We start from the raw sequence: 19,699 nt of genomic DNA, 5'->3' as shown, positions 1-19,699 counted from the left end.
AAATAAAATACGCTACCCAGATTGAATCGACATGAGAAAAACAACTCATACATGTTCGTCTGTGTCTATTTGAGATTCTTTTATAGTTTATTCTTAGTGTAAGCACACGGGTGGTTTGCTTTTGTTACTACAGGAGGATCTTCTGCCTCAGAATCCTGCTTACTGTGATTCTTGATTACCCTCTAATTCCTTGGCAAGGTTGCTGCCCCTTGTCTCTGTCCTGTGGTTTTGGGAACCAGGGTTGCAGTCTGTGTTCCTGCTGGAACCGCGAGGAGAGCAGTGCCTGCCCCCTGTACCACCACCTCCTTGTCATCCTACGGTGTGACAGCTGAGTCCTCTGCTGACAAGTCACCTCTACTGAGGGCGTTCCGGAGCACAGGCCTCCTGGACCTGGTGCAAACAGCACTTTCCTCCCTGTTTACCCCTTTTATTGCTGTTAGTGGTGTCCTTGTTTTATCAACACACGACATTCTTGCCACCCTTGCTCTATTGTTTCTTCTGATCCTTTTACACATGTTAGTTTCCTTCCCTGTTTAATTCAGACTTATTGTAGTATTTCTGTTGCAAATCTTTACAGGTGGATTTCTGAATGCCTCAGCTAAAGGATCCACATATTTTTCGTGTGTTTAGGTCGCTAATTGGATTATGCGAAACACCTGTGGATAAATTTTAAGAAAAACTTTTTCTTTGGTTCTGCTATCTTGGAAGAACTTTTGGATTTGTAATAGCAATTTTCCAGGGACTAGTAAAATATACAAACTTTATCTTACTCTTCATATTCACCCTAAAGAGCGCAAAATGTGTGTATGTTCCTTTTTTAAGGTATCAGGACTAATTATGTAGCTGTTACTTGGAAATGAAAATTTTGCATCCGGTCAACAGAGTTACAAACCAGAAAGAGTTTCATCTGTAAATGTGTCCATTTGACACCTTTCAGCTTCTTCATCAAAGAGCTGTAATTGCTATAGATTTTTGGCATACATTTTTGTTGCTACTTTGTGGAAGTCAAGGGAAATTGCTGGATTGTTTTTATTTTCTGTTTGTTTCCATATGTTGTAGAGAGATCTTAAACTATTTTCACACGCTGACAGTGGGTGATTCAGTACAAGAGCGGAGCAATTACACAAATGTATTGTGCAAGCATTCCCACCCATTGTGACATGGTAATTTTTGTAAGAAAGCATAAGAGAGAAGTGGGTTAAAAATGTAGAAATACAAAAGACAGTTGCTCAAATATAAATAATACATACCTTGTTTAGTAGTGATAGGTGGGTTGAATGTTTAATAAGCAGAGGTCGATGATACAGCAATTAACATCTTGGTTATTTGTGGATTTACTGCCTGTGTCACAACAAGAGATGTTGTTTTGCAGACAACTGCAGAGAGATGCAAGAAATCTGGAAAGCTTTGCTAATGAGCCTGTATTTGTGTATGTGTACAGGTAAACATTGCAAGCTGTAAGTGATTTGATAGACCCACTTGCTGATTTGCCCCAATCAAAGAAATCGCTGCCTGTGTGCAGTCCTCTTTGGTGGAAAAGGTAGAAAATACATATATGGCTCTTCTCTCTCGTTTCTGGTGGCAGCTGCTGTCTTTATGAGTTAGTTGTATGCTACATGTGTTTTAGCTTCATTTAATTTGTACGTGCATATGGCTAATACATGGTAGACCATGTATATTTAAAAAACCAATGAAATAATTTTTTAGTTTCAGAAAAAAAACCTAGAAACTAGTTTTAGGTTATGTTGTTCCAGTTTTGTGTTAAATGTCTTCATATTGAAAAATCATACTGAAATCAGTTTGATTGTATTACGCTAATAGACCTAAAAATCCCAGATATCAGCAAAAAGATTCTCTTCAGCTGCATCTAACAGCAAAACACAAGTTAAAATTTTTATACTGCATATGGATGACTGATGAGGGAGTTTATGTCACACTGGTGCAAGGTAACATATGCAAGGTTTTGGTAGTGTTACGGCATGCTTCACTGTAGAGTGTCTTCTGCTGTGCCCAGCAACTTAGGAGGTGCAAATATGGATGGTTAATTGTATTTCTAACACTGGAGAAGAAAAGGAGACTTAGAGTAAAAGCGAGCATGTTATTTTTTTTCTAGTAGAGCAGTCATCTGGATTCCTGATAGGTTAAAAGAAAACTTAAAAATTCTTCCCTCACATCAGGGGTGTATTTTGGCTGAATGTTCTACAGTTTTACAGCTCATCTTGCCCTCAGGGTTATTTTGTTACAAGAGGATGGCCAGACCTAGAATTTTAAAATGTATTTTTATTCTTAAGGTCAAGAAAAAATTCAGTATTTCTTCAGTGTGTGTAACTGAATCTGGTTCACTTCAGTGGATCCTAGACACTTGTGTGTCTCTCTGGATTTTGAGTCATCAGTCCTGATTAGATTGATCTATTCCCTATTGGCCCTGCTGAGGAAATACAGAATGTGGACTAAGTGTAATTTCTGGCCTTTTTTTTTTTTTTTTTTTTTAATAAAAGGAAAAGGGTAAACAATAATATTAGGTTTTCAGTGTTTTCTGTGCAGGCATTTGAAAGATGAATGATTGTGGCCTATCTCACTAAGCCAAATACCATTCTGGGCTTAATAGTTCTGTCTTGCAGAGACTGAACCAGGGAACAGCAGTGTCTCTTGCGGGGACGATTTTGAGCAAAGAAAAGGGGACTCAGTTATTAGATGTGTGAAAGAAAGCAGACTGGAGAATGGACATCACCGAAGCCCTGTAGTGGAGTTCTGTTATAAATGAGGGACTGTAGAAAAATGAGAGGAAATACAGGGACAGTCAAGAATAGTTTTTGTAAGTGAAATGTTTGATCAACAAACTCTCAGCTTTTGCTTCAGGGCTCTGTAGGTTTTAAGGAAAACAAAAACAAACCAAACCCCACCTCTTGCATTCAGTGATGACAGAAATGTCACCAAGATCTTGACAGTGAAGCACCTTGCCTGCTTTGAGGTATCCTATGGGACCATACCTCTTCCCATTAGTAAGCTGGAATAAATCTGATTTGGCTCTGTAAGTTCTTATTTCCTCAGAGAAATGGCTCACTCTGGTAACTAGACAGAATATTTTTCTGTGTTTTTTGGTAGTATTTAATCTAAGAGTCCTACTGATTTTTTTTTTTTTCAGTTTATAACTCATGGTGTTTCAGAGGTGTATCAAGAGTCCCAAGCTCTGCTTTCTTCTTCCTAGTGAGTAGCATCTGAGTCCATTCACAGGACTGGGAGGAGTGGAGAGAGCCTTTCATTTCAGCGTCAGCTGTGGAGGAAGGAAAAAAAGCTTTTTTCTAAATACAACAGAAATTAATTGCACTGCATAAGACGTATTAAGCATGCGTAATCTCTGTCTGAAGTCATCTGTGTATAAAGAATCAACAGCAAATAAGCCCAGCTGGTGACCAGGTGAATGGCTGCATGGTAAAACTATATAAGGAATTAAATTTTGTTTCTGATAACCTGGCACGTTGGAGAAAGCGAAGCACAGTCAACCTGATGCAGAAGTGATATCAGATCTTTCTCAGTTGTATAAAGCAAAAACTAAGTCACAAGACTGTTGGATAGACCAGAAAATAATTTCTGCTCTATGAAATAGCTGTTATTATGGTGTCTTTCAGCTGCAAACTCTATAATTTCAGCTGCAACTGAGGATGAAAATTGATGCTAATGGGTAGGAATTATTTTTTTTAATCAAGAGTGCAAGATAGCCTCAATTACCAAGGAAAATATAGTCTGTCTTCCAACTGCTAGTAATTACCACAGGCTTTTAAAATTGTGTTCCTCTGTTAAGTATCATTCATTTTAAATTGTGTGTATTTCTGCTTTTTTCCTCAAAAAATAAGCCAGGGGAAATCAGCTAACCAGTAATTTAGTCAGATTGTCCAGTTGGTTGTATACTGTTAGATAGTATAGATCTCACATATCTGCTATGCTACAGTATGGCACAACAACTAATTTCTGTTGTAAGTCTTGTCTTAATATCTTGAATGAACAACTGGAAAAGCTTTGCATAAGCACAACGTTGTTGGGCCATGTCCGTGTTGCATTCTGGTCTGGTAGCAGTTTGAACGGGTAGGAGGGGGAAGGCAGGAGGGAGCGAGGTCCAGAGTGGCAGGCGGGAGGTTGTGGTTCCTGCCTGCTGTGGATGCTGGGGCAGCTTGCAGCCCAGGCCAAAGGCTGGACTTGCTCTAAAAGACACACATTTTTTTCTACAGCCTTGCAAGTGTGAAACTGCTGGTCTCCTCCTGGATTTGATCTCGGTGTGTCGCGCAGAGAGGACAGGGGTCCTGCAGATTTCTCCTGGAAGAACCTAGTAGGGATTGGGGCTGAAGCAAAGTTCAGCCACATCTGCAATGTGAAGTCGCCTCTTAGTGACCACATCTCCTTAAGAGCACCAACCTGCCTGTATATGATCTGCAGGTGTGTGTGGGCCAAGTCAGACAAAACTAGCTTCTGAAGAGATGCAACTGGACATCCGTAGCAAGGCTACCCACAGAAGTGGCTACAGGCTCTCTACAAGGAGCTACTGGCGTTATTATTTTAAAACAAATCTTTAATGTACTTGTTCCCTGTGTTGAGACTGCTATTTACAATTAGATTCAGCACAGCAGTCAGGAGGGCTCAAGTACCTCGCTGTGTTGCTTGACATCACCCTGCATAAGTAGTGCTACTCTTGCATCCCCTCCACTGTTTCATGACACATAGGTTCAAAATGGCCCTTTTCTGAGTTCTTTATAAAACAAAGGGACAAAAGCTATTCCTCTTGTACCATGAAGAACAGACAGATTGGCTGTTTAGAAAAATTACCTTCTTCACTTGTATTCCAGGCCTTGTAGTGTTTCAGTAACAAAACCAGATATGCTTTCTGGGGGTGACTGGCACAAAGCCTGTTATAAGAGATGCCAGATGGTTCACTAGATGTGATGATACTTGGTTGGCAAAGGAGATGTAGGATCCAGTACTTCTACTAATGATTTAATGTGCATTGATGAAGTGGACACCAATATTTTTATGTCTTTGATATCTATTTCCTTTTTAATTTTTGTTTGCTTCCTTTATAGTAGAGGTAACAGCATTGGTTCCAATGTTATGGGGGACTCTCATGGGGGTCATGTAAAGTCCTTGGGTTTAAAGATTTTTTATTATATTTTTACAATGAGTAAAACAAGCTGGTCTCTTAGGCACTGTGATTCAAAAAAATTAATAACTTCATGAAGATGTATATTCCTGTTGTGGTTAGAACAGTAAATCTGGACCTTCTTTTTTCAGGTTTTTAATTTCCTAGCTTAGGTTTCAAAGGTAGTGCTATACATTTGTCATATTTTCCTGACATGGCAACAATCCAAGGTCTTTAAGTTGCAGATGTAATATTCTTTAAACTTTTTTCCTTCCAAGGAGCTTGAAGAGTTTCAAGTTCTTTGAGGACATTGGTTTTAAAATAGAGGCAAGGAATTCAGACAAGTCAAGTGTACTTCAGCAAAGTAAGTGGGTTTGGTTATTTCCTTGATTGGCTGAAATGATCGTGGTGGTTGTTGAAGGATGTAGTTTATCGAAAGGGAGAAAATGATTGTTCCTGGCCAGAAATTCTGTCCATTTAATGGGACAATAAGTACAAAAAGTGAAGTGGAAAAAAGAGGCAGTGGATATGAAGAACTGGAGAATTATTGGTGCAGCACTTTCTTTTCTGCCTTCAGACAGCTGTGTCTGAAAGAAATACAAGTGTGTATCCAAGACCTTTAGTATGATGCAGTTACTTTAGAATCTGCCTACAGACAATAAGTTTATAAAATGCTAAGGACAACAGTAAAAAAACATACAAATTGAATTATATTAATGATAATTTCACATAGAGGGTTTGACATTTCAAATACCATAATATCACCCAAGTTATGCTTGCTGTAAAAATAACTTTAAATTTCTTTGTGTATGTTTCCTAACTTTACTCCATCTTCACAACAAGTCACAGTAGCTGCTCCCAGTGGGTTGCAGAGGCAGGTGTTGGGCTTGGACTTGTCCTAGGCAACACCCCAACAAAAGTCAATAACTTAACCTGTACCTGCAAGGAAATCTTATGCTGCCTTTCTGGGCCTAAACTGCTGTGAACTAGCTCCTTCCCTAAAATCTTTTCTGCCCTGTAACTATACACTTTCTTGGGAACAGAAACCACATAGACAAGTATCACATTCTATATTGAAGGGCTTCGAATATAATTTACATCTATGCTGAAACGCTCTGCAAGTAACTACTCTGTACTGGGCAAATTCGTGCTTGGGGTAGTTCACTTGAGCTCAGTTTGGTGACCAGAGCACCACACTGATAAATGTCTTGCTAATTTTACTTCTAAATCGATACTTATTGTGTAAGGGGCAACATGTGAATGGGGAATGAGAAACATTGTCTTAAAATTAAGGAGATGACTCGGTTTATGAAGGCAAAAGAAGATTCAGTGTACAGCAAACCTTGTTCCAGCACCGTTCTCTTGCAGCAGACGCTTCATCTTGGATAGAAGACATTCAGTTGCCCACGTGCACAAACTGAAGATGAAATAACTATGTTAAAACAGCAAAATAACTTAGCACCCACTCTTTTTCACTGGAGTGCAATTGTTATTTTATCACTGAATTGTGAAGTCGGTAGATAAAATGTTAAAAAGGTTGGATTTGGTTTCAGGAAGATAAGTTTTCCCCTCCTCCCCGCCCCCCACAAGGCATTTCTGGCAGTCTTTTTTAAACTAAAACATACAAGAATTACAAGATTTTGGCCCTGCTTGAGCAGGGGTTTGCTCCACATGATCTCCAGAGGTTCCTTCCAGCCTCAACCATTGTGTGACTCCGTGATAAAGTTACACATTTCTTGAAGCTGTGTAAGCCAGCACATTCCCTCTGGAGATGAATAAATAAACAACACACATTTTAACGTAAGAATGGTATTTGCTAGCTACAGATCATGGGTTGCCAAATACATTTCCAGTGAACCACCTTTTGAGTGAGGTTTGTCTTTTAACAGAATAAGTTCTGCAGAAGACGTCTTCTTTAAAATACCTCAGAAATTAATAAAAAAGAGAGATTTCGAGAGCTGCGGATGTAAATCACCCTGGTGTTTCAACAAGAGAAGTTTTTCCCATTCATCATGTTGACAGAACCTGTGACTTTTTCAGTTAGTTGTTTTCAGTGGAAGGTTTCAATGGCTAAAGCCCAGTTTCCAACCTTTTTCATTGGTTCCTGGTTTGCATTTCCCTGCAGAGGGCTGCCAGCTCCCTTCTGGCACGGCTGCATGAGCGTAGGGGGGGTACAAAGGATGGGGGGATCCTGGGAACCCCACTTGGGGTGGGAGGGAAGTCAGTGAGCAGAGGAAGGCAAGCTGTGAGGAGGAGGATTTAGCTCGAGCGTGGGCTTTGTTTTGATTCAATTATTCGCTGATTAATGTTAACAAAAATGTAAGATGAATATTATACCCAGCTAATGGATTGGGTTCACTGAGTTAACTGACAAAGAGCAATATAACCTCTTTTTGGATGGCGGCATGACGGATGCTTTTATTTTTGATAACAGTCTCTGGTTTCCATGGGGCTTGTCCTTCTGCTTGTTAAAGGTATTATTAAGCATCTTTCACATTATTTGAATCATTGCTATGAGCTATTATTTCAAAACCATCTCAGCTGTTGATGCGTGCGTCAACACTGCATGTCTGGCAGTGAAATCTGAGGAGGATAAAACTTGGAAAGGGAGCAAAAGTATTTTTTGCTTTGAATTATGCTAATGCACTCAATATCATTAATGCTCTGAGACTGTTACACCTTGCAGGTACAGTGAACTTGAAACACTATAAAGGCTTGAAGGACATTGTCTGGACAGTGTGCTGTGTTGGATCGTTCTTGTATTTACTTTCTCAGTGTGCTTCTGTGCAGCGTCATGTACTGTGTGGCTGCTTACCTGTGATATTTGTAAATTAAAAAAAAATGTAGGGGATGACTGGAAACAACCTGGATACAGCGGAATTAGTATACAGTATGTGGAGATTTTATTGAATATTGATAATTATTATAATGTCAGAGGATAAAACTGACTCTGGTGTTGTTTGCCAGGCTTTATACATGTGTGTGTTCCTTATGTAAAAAAAAAAAAAAAAAAGAGCTGCTTCTCATGCAGTGGTTACCTTTAATATGTCCTATTCCTCTTTTTGACATGGAGAAATTTTCAAAGGCACAGACAAGCTGGGTACTTACCTCCTGCTCCTTCAGTCTGTGTACTGACAAGGTTGCCAACTGATGTCAGGTGCAGTAAGGGTTTTGTGTAGACGTAGCTCATTCTCTGAGAAGACCAGAGATACGCTGTTCCTTTTTACATGAAAAACACTTCATCTTTTAGTGGTGGAATTCTGTGCAACTGGTATGGGATGTGCTTTGTCACGTGTGATTTTTTGTAAGTGACACTCATGTCCAGGCAGTAATGACTTAAAGAAATGGCAAGATGCTGTTTTCCAGTTGCTTGTTCACTCTAACTTTCCCTGGATGCCTCCCAGCTAACCAGTACAATCCCAGGTAATTTACAAAAGTCTGAGTCCAAGGTCATGTAGCCCTAGACTAGTTGTCCAGCAGAAACACCTCAAAAAGTTACCCGTGGTAGAAAATGACAGTTTTGCTCACTGTGGGGATGTGCAATATCCTCGTACAGTCATAAGCACAGGAGAATACTGGTGTTAGACTGGTGTATTTCAAGGGTTCAGCAGTGAATGACTAATACATAAGGAACAGAAAAGTGTCTCTAGACGTGAAAAGATTTGGAGTGAATTGCTATAATGCGCGTTGAATTACCTTGTTGCCTGGAACGTTGTTATCCTCCTCCATGGAGAGGAGTTGCTGGGGAAAGGTGAGGGGCAATGAAATGGGAAATGCATGCAGTTTTGTTCTGAAGCTTCTTAACATTTAACGCTGTGCAAAGTTTCTGGTGTAATATTTCCTCTGAGTGGGTGGCTTTGAGATGTGTGAAGGGAAATATTTGATTTGAAGGCATCAGCAGAAAGAATTACCAGTCTATAGTGAAGCTGATCTGGTTCATCAGAGCAGCTTATTAATTTACAATTGGAAGTAGAAAAGAATGTTTCCCTGAGGGATATTCACTCACTAATTTTCCAGTGTCTCAGGGGGACACCTGTGTCTGCTTACCCTTTTACCCCCTTTCAGGCTCTAACTTTATTTTGTCTTTCTAGAGAGTGCTTCCTCGTCTTAGAACCAATATCTTTTCCACACTTTATTCTTTCCATCTCCATTTAGGATCAGTCAGCATCAGAGGTAATTTAATTTCCTTGTGACTCTCTGATATATAAATGACAATATGACATAATTTGTAGAAGTAATTAAACAATTGAGAATCTGGAGTCTTGAATGAAGCTCCTCTGTAGGACCATGAAGAAGACATCAGGAGCTCTCTAGCAGCTTCTTAAGTATTAATTAAAAACCCTCTGATTTCTTTATTTTTCCATTCTTCATTTATGTTAATTCTAGTGGAGTTGAAACTTGCTTTGGAAGTAAGGTTATAAAATCAATGCAATTCAAACTAAATGAAAGATTTAAATTCTAAATAAATAAATAAATAAATAAACCCACAACCAGCAAAACCCTCCAGCTTCTCTCGTCCTCCAGAGCATTGTAATAATATATTATTGCTATGTGAGAAATACTTCTTTAATAGCTGGAGAGTTAGATATTTTTGAAAGCAGGTGGTTTGATGACTGAATATCTCCTAGCAACATAGGAAGCTTTAAATGCAACTGACTGACTACTGCCTGTGGAATATATTGTCAAGCCCAAAGCACCTGTCAAAACCAGATGATGATTCCATTCTTTAAAACACATCACATAGTAAATATGTAACTCAATATTTTGTCAGCTACCAGAAAGCAATTTGCACAAGACATGACACAATATATAGAAAATTAAATTCCAAATGACATTCAAGTATGGCAAACTTAAATAGTATGTACGTGAGGTAGGTTTTAAAGTTAATACCGCATGTTTCTATTGAAATGGTGCACTGTTTTATCAAGAACTTGACTTTCTGGTATTCCTTGGCACTTGTCCCTTGGAGTACACGTTGGCCACGTGAACAAGAATATGATCTTGCTGACATTTTATGTGGGCAACCATAGGAATACTCTACTCGGCAAATAAAAGCTTGGAGTTTTTCATTGGTTAGGGAAAAAATCAAGCCGAAGAGTGGCAGTGTCAACAGAGAGAAGTGTGGGGGACTGCAGCTGCTTTTTCATATATCAATCAGCAGCTTAAGATGCTGCTTTCTCTCATCGTGTATGTTTTTAGGTACAAAACCACTAACAAATCTGACTGCCTCAGAAATTGATTAGACTTCAAGTAAAAAGAGCTGCTGTAAGTGGCAATGATATATAGTATTAACAACGTGCTGTTGTTGATATAGTCTACAGTAAGAAAATGACTTTTCTTGGAGGTGGGAAGCTAAGCTCTACTGTGCATGCTGTCCAACTGCAGCAGAGTAAATGGAGCTGTCTTATCGAGCAATATAATATTTTTATGCTGGTATCTATGCTATGGTTGATCTGGTGGTATTGCTCAGTATATCTCCAGGAGAAATAAAATAGAGGAGGATCATATTTTATCAAGATGATACTAGCCTTTACCAGCTAGTCACTGTTAGTGCTAAACAACCAGCTCACACACAGACTATGCACTGAGCACAGCTGCATAATTTGGCTACTACTGAGAATGTTACTAATTCACTAATACCTGTCATTCAGGGCAATTTTTGCTTGGTGCACAGAGAACTGGATAACAAAGAATTATTGCAATATTTTTTCAAGATGAAAATTTGAACACAGCTTAATAAGTCTTATGCACTGAGCTATTACATTTTATTTTTGCCTTGGATTTGCTGTCTGGTAAGATGATTTAATGACTATTGCTTAGTGTCTTATGGAAAGAGTTATTTAATAAACTACATTAGAATTGATTAGCTGGGGGACAGTATCATCAAGAGGTATGTGCTCCACTTGAGATTTTTCTCCATTAAAAACACTGTGAATAATTACTAGGGAGAGCTGTATAGTTAGCTTTCATTTCTTTGTCAGATCATTTCATGAAAGGATGAATGCTTTCTGAAAATAACTCTGATGCTTTGTTTACAAAGAATGCTTGTGAAACCCTCAAGAAAACTTTGCATGTTTTTGTGCTGGCTTTATGATGTTTATGTGACAAACAGCTGAAACAATAGGCAGCTTTCAGTTTCAATTGGACAACTCAAAAACAAATAATCTGTGCATATCTTTAAGAAAATGCGTGCTTCTAACCTACTTGGGTCGCCTTGCACATTCACCTGCTGTCTCCCAGTTCTAACGCGGAAAGTTTGTATTTCCCGCTGCTGTCAGTGAGTCTTCAAACGCTCTGTCTGGGGATGGCGCTGAGAAGCTCAAGCAGTGGGTGCTGGAGCCAAAGCGGTGCCTGTGCAGGGGCTGGGAAGCCGGGACCAGGCGAGGTGATGTCGAACGCATGTGTCCCACGCAGCTGAGGGAGCAGGGACCCTCCTGCCCCTGGACCTCTGCATTGGGACATCTGCATCCACCTGGGTACCACATAAAGTGTCTGCCACAGTGTCTGATCAGCCTAAGAGTTTGCTGCCACCTGTGTGTCACCTGCCCTGGGACAGTAAATCCAGAGTCAAGAAGGCAGGGAGCAGAGAAACAGAACAGGCTGTCTGCTGCTCACCGCCCTCTCCATACTCAGCATCATTCCCCTCTGCCTGAATAGACAGATGGCGAAAGGGACACCTCAGTCTGAGCAGACCAAGGCAGAACAGGATGGAGCTATTGCTGAGACAAGACGCAGTGCAGATCCACAGGCAGCGGGTCTGTGGAGCCGAGTGCACGCTGGGTGCAGCGAGTGGTTGAGTACAGATGGGCCATTCCCACTGCCAGCCACCCTGGGCTGCCCTGTCTTTGGCAGTCCTGTGTGTGTGAAATGTACTCTGAACAAGCAAGCATTTCTGTGGTCATACAGTGGGTGTCTGTATTTCCTTCACCTGTAGTGATGTCTTTAACTTTTATTAATTTAAGTGACCAAAGCTTTGAGGATTGTGGGTGTTTTACGACATTCAAGATGAAACTTCAGTATTAAAGTCATATTCATTTTTGCACAGCTCTAGAAAGCTCTTTTTTTTTTTTAATTGGTAGCACTTTTTTTAAAAATTAAGCAAACATCTTACTAAAGGCAGGTTTTTAAAGGAGAGATCACATTTGATATTATGAGTTTTCTGGCATCTTGGTATGCATTAGAAGGGGCCCAGAGCTGCAGGCAGTAAGAACAGGTTGCTTCATTTGCTCTTGTGCTTTTGCCGCGTGAGTTAGAATCATAGGGAAATTTGTGATTAAAAATTTGTTTCTACTGTCTGATATTTCTTCCTGAGATCAGCACAGACTAAGATACAATGATAAGGGATAAATAGTGTCTGAGCTAATGCTGGTTTCTCTCTGTACTTCTGCTCCACTACCACCCATTCACCCTATTTGGAACTAATATGTAGGGCTTGGAAATCCAAAAGACCGTTTGCATTCTCTGTGTATTTTTGTGAAGTTGTTCATCGAGTCTTTTTTTTTTTTTCTTTTTGCTTGTCCCATTTGTTTCATTACATGTTATTATGTATGTATAGAATCTCTTGTAAAAAATAAAGACTAGTTTCTTCTGCATGTGGCTTCACACAGGCCTGTCAGTGCCATTGAAGTGGCCAGTATAAAGAAAAGCAAGCTGCTGTGATCCGCTTTCACACAAACAGATTAAAATGATATTGTTTTTGTTATGTTTACTTACAGTGTATTTTTATCTTTAAAATAATTATGCACTAGTTACTAAAATATGAGCACTTCAGCAAATTTATATATTTATATACTCAAGATGGCTCATTTAATGCAAGAGTCAACATAAGCATCTAAAACCATGGTTTGGATATCCTACTTACATATTTGTCTCTGATATTCCCTAATTCATTCTTTACTAGACACTGAGGGGAGATAGCTGGGGAGCAATTGTTCCCAGTCATCTAATTTATAAAGCCACTAGCCATTACACAGACTTTTTAGTTTGGGCAGTGCGATGGCTCAAATCAGTGACTACTGGCAAACTCCAAGCAAGTATTTTTATTTACAGTACAAATAAACATTCAAATATGTTAAGATTATTGTTGTTGGGTTTGGGGCGTGGGTGGTTGGTTGATTTTTGTTTGTTTGTTTGTTTGTTTGTTTTTCCTTTGTTTAACCTCCCTGTTTCTGCTGACAGGTAACATAATGGTGCTGTGGTCAACTTGCAGAACATCGGTACTTAAATCTGTAACAAACCGGTTCATCAAGAATTTGGCCTGCTCGGGGATCTGTGCCAGCCTGGTCTGTGTGCCTTTTGACATTGCTCTTAGTGCCAGTCCACACTGCTGCTGGTGGATCTATACCATGCTCTTCTGCAGAATTGCCAAGTTTCTACACAAAGTCTTCTGCTCAGTCACCATCCTTAGTTTTCCAGCCATTGCTCTTGACAGGTAAGAGATCCAATTTGCCAGGATCCTTGATTTTTCTTTCTTATTTCTGCATTTCAAACCCTTTTCTTCTTTTCATATTAGTCTTGTAAATGCTACTTAGTGTTGCCTTATGCCATTACATGGACTGCTTTTGTTCCAGTGCTTTGCTTACAGTATACAGCTTCTTTCCCAGATGTACTGGAATAAATATTCTTCTCTGTAACACTGAAAACGTTTATTTTTCAGTTTATTCTGATGTCTCTGGACATTTATAAAGGACTTTGAGTCTATAGTTATGTCTTTACGGAAGCTTTTATCCTTTTTTTCTTCTTGTTAATAATGCTTGTTCAGTAAAGGAACTTGAAGCCAAACATCTTTGGATTATAGACAAGGTGCACATTTTTAACTGTGGAAGTTGAAAGCTGTTGCCTGTTAGAAGAATTTACCAATGTTTGAGGTAGATTGTCCATCAGTTTCAAATTCCAAATGTAGATTTGTTTGAAGAAAAGCCCAAACAGTGTTAATACCACCAGAATTAATCTGGAGGGGTTTTGTATGTAGAAGATCAGTCTAAAACAAAAGTGGCCCTTTGGATTGTCTCAGTTTTTAGATTTCAGTCATTTTGCTCATTATTATTAATAGTCACTGATCCCACTAAATGCACAGCTCTATCATCTTAAGAGTGAGTGTGAGTTTAATAGTCACTGATCCCACTAAATGCACAGCTCTATCATCTTAAGAGTGAGTGTGAGTTAGATATATTTAAGGAAGGGTGAGTACTAGTTTAATACAGTTTACTCTACTAAAACAGTGGATTTATACACGTTGGATAAAATGATGGTTAATCTGTTACTGTGTCTCACACAGAATATGTTAGCTCCACAAAACCAAACTGTGTACCTAATAAAGTGGTATATCTCTTACTTTAATGTTGATGTCTTGATAAATGCAATATTGCTATCTGTAATGCACACCTGCGTTGCCCCTGGAACAGCATATCATTTGCCCTTGACCAGTAAAGCTTATGATCTTCCTCACAAAAAGCACAACCACTACTCACAATGGTAAGTGTAAAAGGATAGGTCCCTCATGAAAAGTCTGTGAGCTTAAAAGCTCACAGTAGTAAGCAAACAGTGAATCAGTGCCTGAAATTTGAAGTGCATGTCAGAGATTTTCTTTTTGTTTGTTTGTTTGTTTTAAAAAATGCACACAGAATGTTCAGTGTTGACTACTATTTTGCTCAGGGCCTTGCCAACCAGAGTTTGTGCAAAACAAAACGCCGTTGTACTTCCAGCAGATGGGTACATGTAATTTGTGACTAACAGCTTTTTCCAAATGTTCAGAGGAAAAAAATCTATCATAAAGCAGCTTTTCAAATTAACTACTGTCTGGCCTTTCAGTGCAGCATATTTATGCCTCCATCATGTTTTCTGAAATTTTGTGCTGTGTGCAATATACTGCCCAGTGTACAAGTAAATGATCAAATCTTCAAAATAATGTTCATTGCACATCAGCCAAAATTGTATAGTCTCAAGTATTGGAAGAATTGTTCACCACTAATAATGTGATCCTGAAGTTTGAATATTCTTCTTTTTGAATATTCTTCTTTTTTTTTTTTCTACAGACAGACCTGAAAAGGCAGACACTTGGGGTTTTTTTCTTTCATTAGCAGGTAGTCAGTTGGCAACCCTGTTAGGGATTTGGGGCATTATACTTAGACAGCTCCTGAGAGGCTTCTTGTAAGCGCTATGCTTTACTATAGACTTCACCCTTTGCATTGTATCAATTGTTGTTTGTTTGTTGGCTTTTTTGACAGGTACTACTCTGTTTTATACCCTCTGGAAAGAAAAATATCTGATGCAAAATCCCGAGACCTGGTTATCTATATCTGGGCCCATGCAATAGTGGCCAGCGTTCCAGTGTTTGCTGTGACCAATGTGTCTGATATTTACGCCATGTCCACCTGTTCTGAAACTTGGAGTTACTCCCTTGGCCACCTGATATACGTCATCATCTACAACATCACCACTGTGATTGTACCGGTGGCTGTGGTATTTCTCTTCATGATTCTTATTCGCAGGGCACTGAGTGCGAGCCAGAAGAAAAAAGTCATTATAGCTGCCTTAAGGACCCCTCAGAATACAATTTCTATCCCTTATGCCTCCCAGCGAGAAGCTGAGCTTCATGCCATGCTGCTTTCCATGGTTATGATATTTATTTTCTGCAGTGTCCCCTATGTGACTTTGGTGATTTATCGCACCATACTCAATATTTCAGATATTTCAGTCTTCTTGCTCCTCACTGCCATTTGGTTGCCCAAGGTCTCTTTGCTGGCCAATCCTTTGTTATTTTTAACTGTTAATAAATCTGTGCGGAAGTGCTTAGTGGGGACAATAGTACAGTTGCACCAAAGGTATAGTAGGAGAAATATGGTCAGCTCGGGTGGTGTTGCAGATGCTCATCTGGAGCCCCATGTCCGTTCGGGGAGCCAGCTTTTGGAGATGTTTCATATCGGGCAACAACAAATCTTTAAGCCAACGGAAGATGAAGAGAATGAGACCAAATCCATTGGCTCTGGTGACTTTCAGCAGAAAGAAATTCCTACCACCAGCGTAGAGGTGGGAGAGACTTTGCTTCACAAGTTTATACCGCAGACAACTGCAGACTCTGCAGCTCAGGTGGCGCCAGCTGTGCCCACAGAACCTGAGATGGTAAATGACAAGTATGCCATGCAGTTTGGTTTTGGACCCTTTGAGCTGCCTCCACAGTGGCTCTCAGAAAACCGAAACAGTAAGAAGCGACTCCTGCCTCCTTTGGGGAATACCCCCGAAGAGCTAATCCAAACAAAACAGCCTAAGTGTAAAGCAGAAAGAAAAATCAGCAGAAACAATAAAGTCAGTATCTTTCCCAAGGTGGATTCTTAGTAAGAGCAGGAGCTTTAAGTGACAGAGGAAGGTCACCTTCTGTTATATGTGTGATCCCATGGATCTTTGGTATACTGAAATTTGTTACAGGCTGATTTCTTTGGTGCCAAATGTAATTTAAACAAACAAAAGGGAAACATATAGACAAGTGTTCCTTATTAATTTGTTTTCATCAAAATAATGTATCAAAAGGTGGCAATTCTTGGTTTTATCTGTGAAATCCCTACAATGATACGTGCCTGATGAACTTCCAAAAAGTACACATGGCTTTGGGAACACTTTGGGGGGCTGAAGGATGGAAATACAGTAGCCAGGTTGCTGGGAAAACTCCCGTTGTCTTAAAATGGACTGGGAATCAAAGTAACTTAATAGGAAAGGCTGTGGGGAGCAGAAGACATGCAAAACGGTTAAGTCCTCCCCTCCTGTAAAGGGACACAGCTAAGTATTGCACATTTCATCAATGAAGATGGACTATTAAGTACATCTGTTGTCTGTTATGTCCATTTCTTAAATCAGTGTTAAAAATAAAAACTTGCTGGACTTTTTTCACAAATCAGTTACCAAGTATCTGCCAAACATGTAAACTTTTTAATATTTTTTGGCTTAAAACTTCAGCAAAGCCAAGAATACCCAAATCGTCACGTGTGTCAAACCTGAGAAAGACCCTTTTTAAAAAAAAAAAAACGTATATTCTTGTAGTTTTAAGTAAAAACTGGATTGGAGACCATGCAGGACAAATCCTGACTCCAGTAAACAAGTATGTATGTGCCAAGGGCATAAATAAAACACTTTGATCCTGTGATAAAGGGCATATACAAATGTCTGAACAGTGTAATGTATGTATCGTGTAAGGAACGAAGGGGTCAACCATAAAATAGACTCATCTGCTGGGTCTAGCAGATGAGTCTAGATGGAGCTAGCAAATGAAAGAAATGCTGGTAGCCTCATACTGAAGTGCCGAATTAGGAAGCTGATAAGGGACCCCAAAAGGCAAGGTTTGTTCATGCTGTTGCTCTGATATTGTCAGATGAAGGGAGGTTTTCCTTCTGCCTTCACAGATATAGATACCAACCATCCTGCTCCACTCGTCTCCCAGAGTAGACCACCCTGCGTAGGAACATGAGACTTACAGATCTGGTGCCTAATTCCTGAGTGAATGGGAGTCATGCCATCCCTGTATCAGCTCACCAGCCTTTCTAGGAGAGTTCAGGCATAGCCTGCAGCTTGTCCCCCTGCATCACCACAGGCATATTGTCTCGTTTATACTGAGTGTGAACTTCAAACTATATCAGTCTGTTAGATGACCTGAAGCTGTTGTAACTGTTGTCTCTGTGGGTAGCTTCTTAAAAGCACAATGTGGTAACATCCGTGTACTCCTTGTGGTTCTCCTGTACTTTAGCTCTTTGGTGCATGCTGAACCTTTATCTGTAGTTACTGCCTGTTTATGAAAGTAGTTTTCTTTAAAGTATACCTTTAAAAGGACAACGTAAAGAATCTTGCCAAGTTCACAGTAATTTACTAAATCCAACCAGTTAATGTTAAAAGTGAGAAAAAAATTCTGCTGAAGCAGAATTTGTAGATGTACCTGTTCTACTTTTGACATGTTTGAAGAAAGCAGTTTCCAATGGCTCTGAGGTGGTGGATTTCTACAAGGCGTTAAAAGCAAATGTTTTAATAAAAATGTATTTAAAAAACGGTTTATCAATTACTGTGTAAATGATGTTTTTTCTCCATTTGATCTTAGGTTTCAGTGCTCTTCACTTCTTGTTATTAGATGGAGAGATGAGAAGGCAGAATTAGCTTGCCTGAAATCAGACAGGAGAAATACTCTAGGAAAAGTTGTTTCATATGTGACAGAGGTAGAGAAGTACCATAGCACACTTTTTTTTAAAGTGTTGATAAAAAGTAATTTAACGGAGTGGGTTTTTTTCCAAAGTTAGTGAAAGAACAGATGTCATTCGAAAAATCCTGAAAACCTCAAAGGCAAAGTAGGAGTTACAGTTTCCTTATGAATTTTGGTTAAATTAAATATTTATGGTCCACTTACACATAGACACCAATCAAAGTCTCTGTGATTAATGCATTTGGATAAGTGGTTACTCAGTTCTGAAATCCTTTGAGGAAAGCAAACTCAGAATCACAGAATGTTAAGGAATGGAAGGGACCTCAAAAGATCATCTAGTCCAATCCCCCGCTGGAGCAGAAACACTTAGATGAGGATACACAAGAAGGTGTCCAGGCGGGTTTTGAATGTCTTCGGAGTAGGAGACTCCACAACCTCCCTGGGCAGCCTGTTCCAGTGTTCTGTTACCCTCACTGAGAAGAAGTTTCTTCTCAAATTTAAGTGGAACCTCTTGTGTTCCAGTTTGAACCCATTACCCCTTGTCCTATAACTGGTTGTCACTGAGAAGAGCCTGGCTCCACCCTCGTGACACTCACCCTTTATATATTTATAAGTATTAATGAGGTCACCCCTCAGTCTCCTCCAAACTAAAGAGCCCCAGCTCCCTCAGCCTTTCCTCGTAAGGGAGATGCTCCACTCCCTTCATCATCTTTGTTGCCCTGTGCTGGACTCTCTCCAGCAGTTCCCTGTCCTTCTGGAACTGAGGGGCCCAGAACTGCACACAATATTCCAGATGTGGTCTCACCAGGGCAGAGTAGAGGGGAAGGAGAACCTCTCTCAACCTACTAACCAACCCCCTTCTGATATACCCCAGGATGCCATTGGCCTTCTTGGCCACAAGGGCACAGTGCTGGCTCATGGTCATCCTGCTGCACACCAGGACCCCCAGGTCCCTTTCCCCTACACTGCTCTCTAATAGGTCATTCCCCAATTTATACAGAAACCTGGGGTTGTTCCTGCCCAGATGCAATACTCTACACTTTCCCTTGTTATATTTAATTAAATTTCTCCCCGCCCAACTCTCCAGCCTGTGCAGGTCTTGCTGGATGGCAGCACAGCCTTCTGGCGTGTCAGCCACTCCTCCCAGCTTGGTGTCATCAGCAAACTTGCTGACAGTGTACTCTATTCCCTCATCCAAATCATTGATGAATATATTGAATAATACCGGCCCCAGTACTGACCCTTGAGGCACTCCACTAGATACAGGTCTCCAATTAGACTCTGCCCCATTGACCACAGCTCCCTAGCTTCTTTCCTTCAGCCAGTTTACAGGCTTAGTTAGGCCTAGTTTTGTCCCATTCAACTTTCACATTGAATGAAATGCCAATGATAAA

At 40.0% G+C, this 19,699-nt stretch overlaps 1 protein-coding gene across 4 annotated transcripts in view; it reads left to right on the top strand.

The window, feature by feature from the left end:
• GPR176 (G protein-coupled receptor 176) overlaps positions 1–18,692 on the top strand; it is a 45,506-nt gene extending 26,814 nt beyond the window's left edge. Inside the window, exons 1-3 of one of the 4 annotated variants that reach the window (XM_082058997.1) lie at positions 3,143–3,207; positions 13,307–13,559; positions 15,355–18,691. In XM_082058997.1, coding sequence (XP_081915123.1) covers positions 3,156–3,207; positions 13,307–13,559; positions 15,355–16,462 — 1,413 coding nt within the window. In that variant the 5' untranslated portion in view covers positions 3,143–3,155 and the 3' untranslated portion in view covers positions 16,463–18,691. Of the gene's footprint in view, positions 1–3,142; positions 3,208–13,306; positions 13,560–15,354 lie in introns of those variants that run through there. The other 3 variants (XM_082058998.1, XM_082058996.1, XM_082058999.1) reach the window with 3 other exon arrangements.
• The last annotated feature ends 1,007 nt before the right edge of the window (positions 18,693–19,699 follow it).

The sequence above is a fragment of the Streptopelia decaocto genome (genome assembly GCF_964273445.1).
Source record: "Streptopelia decaocto genome assembly, chromosome: 7".
NCBI classification, from domain to species: Eukaryota; Metazoa; Chordata; class Aves; order Columbiformes; family Columbidae; genus Streptopelia; species Streptopelia decaocto.
The sequence above is the reverse complement of the archived record's forward strand: the minus strand, read 5'-3'. Positions and strand labels throughout refer to the sequence as shown.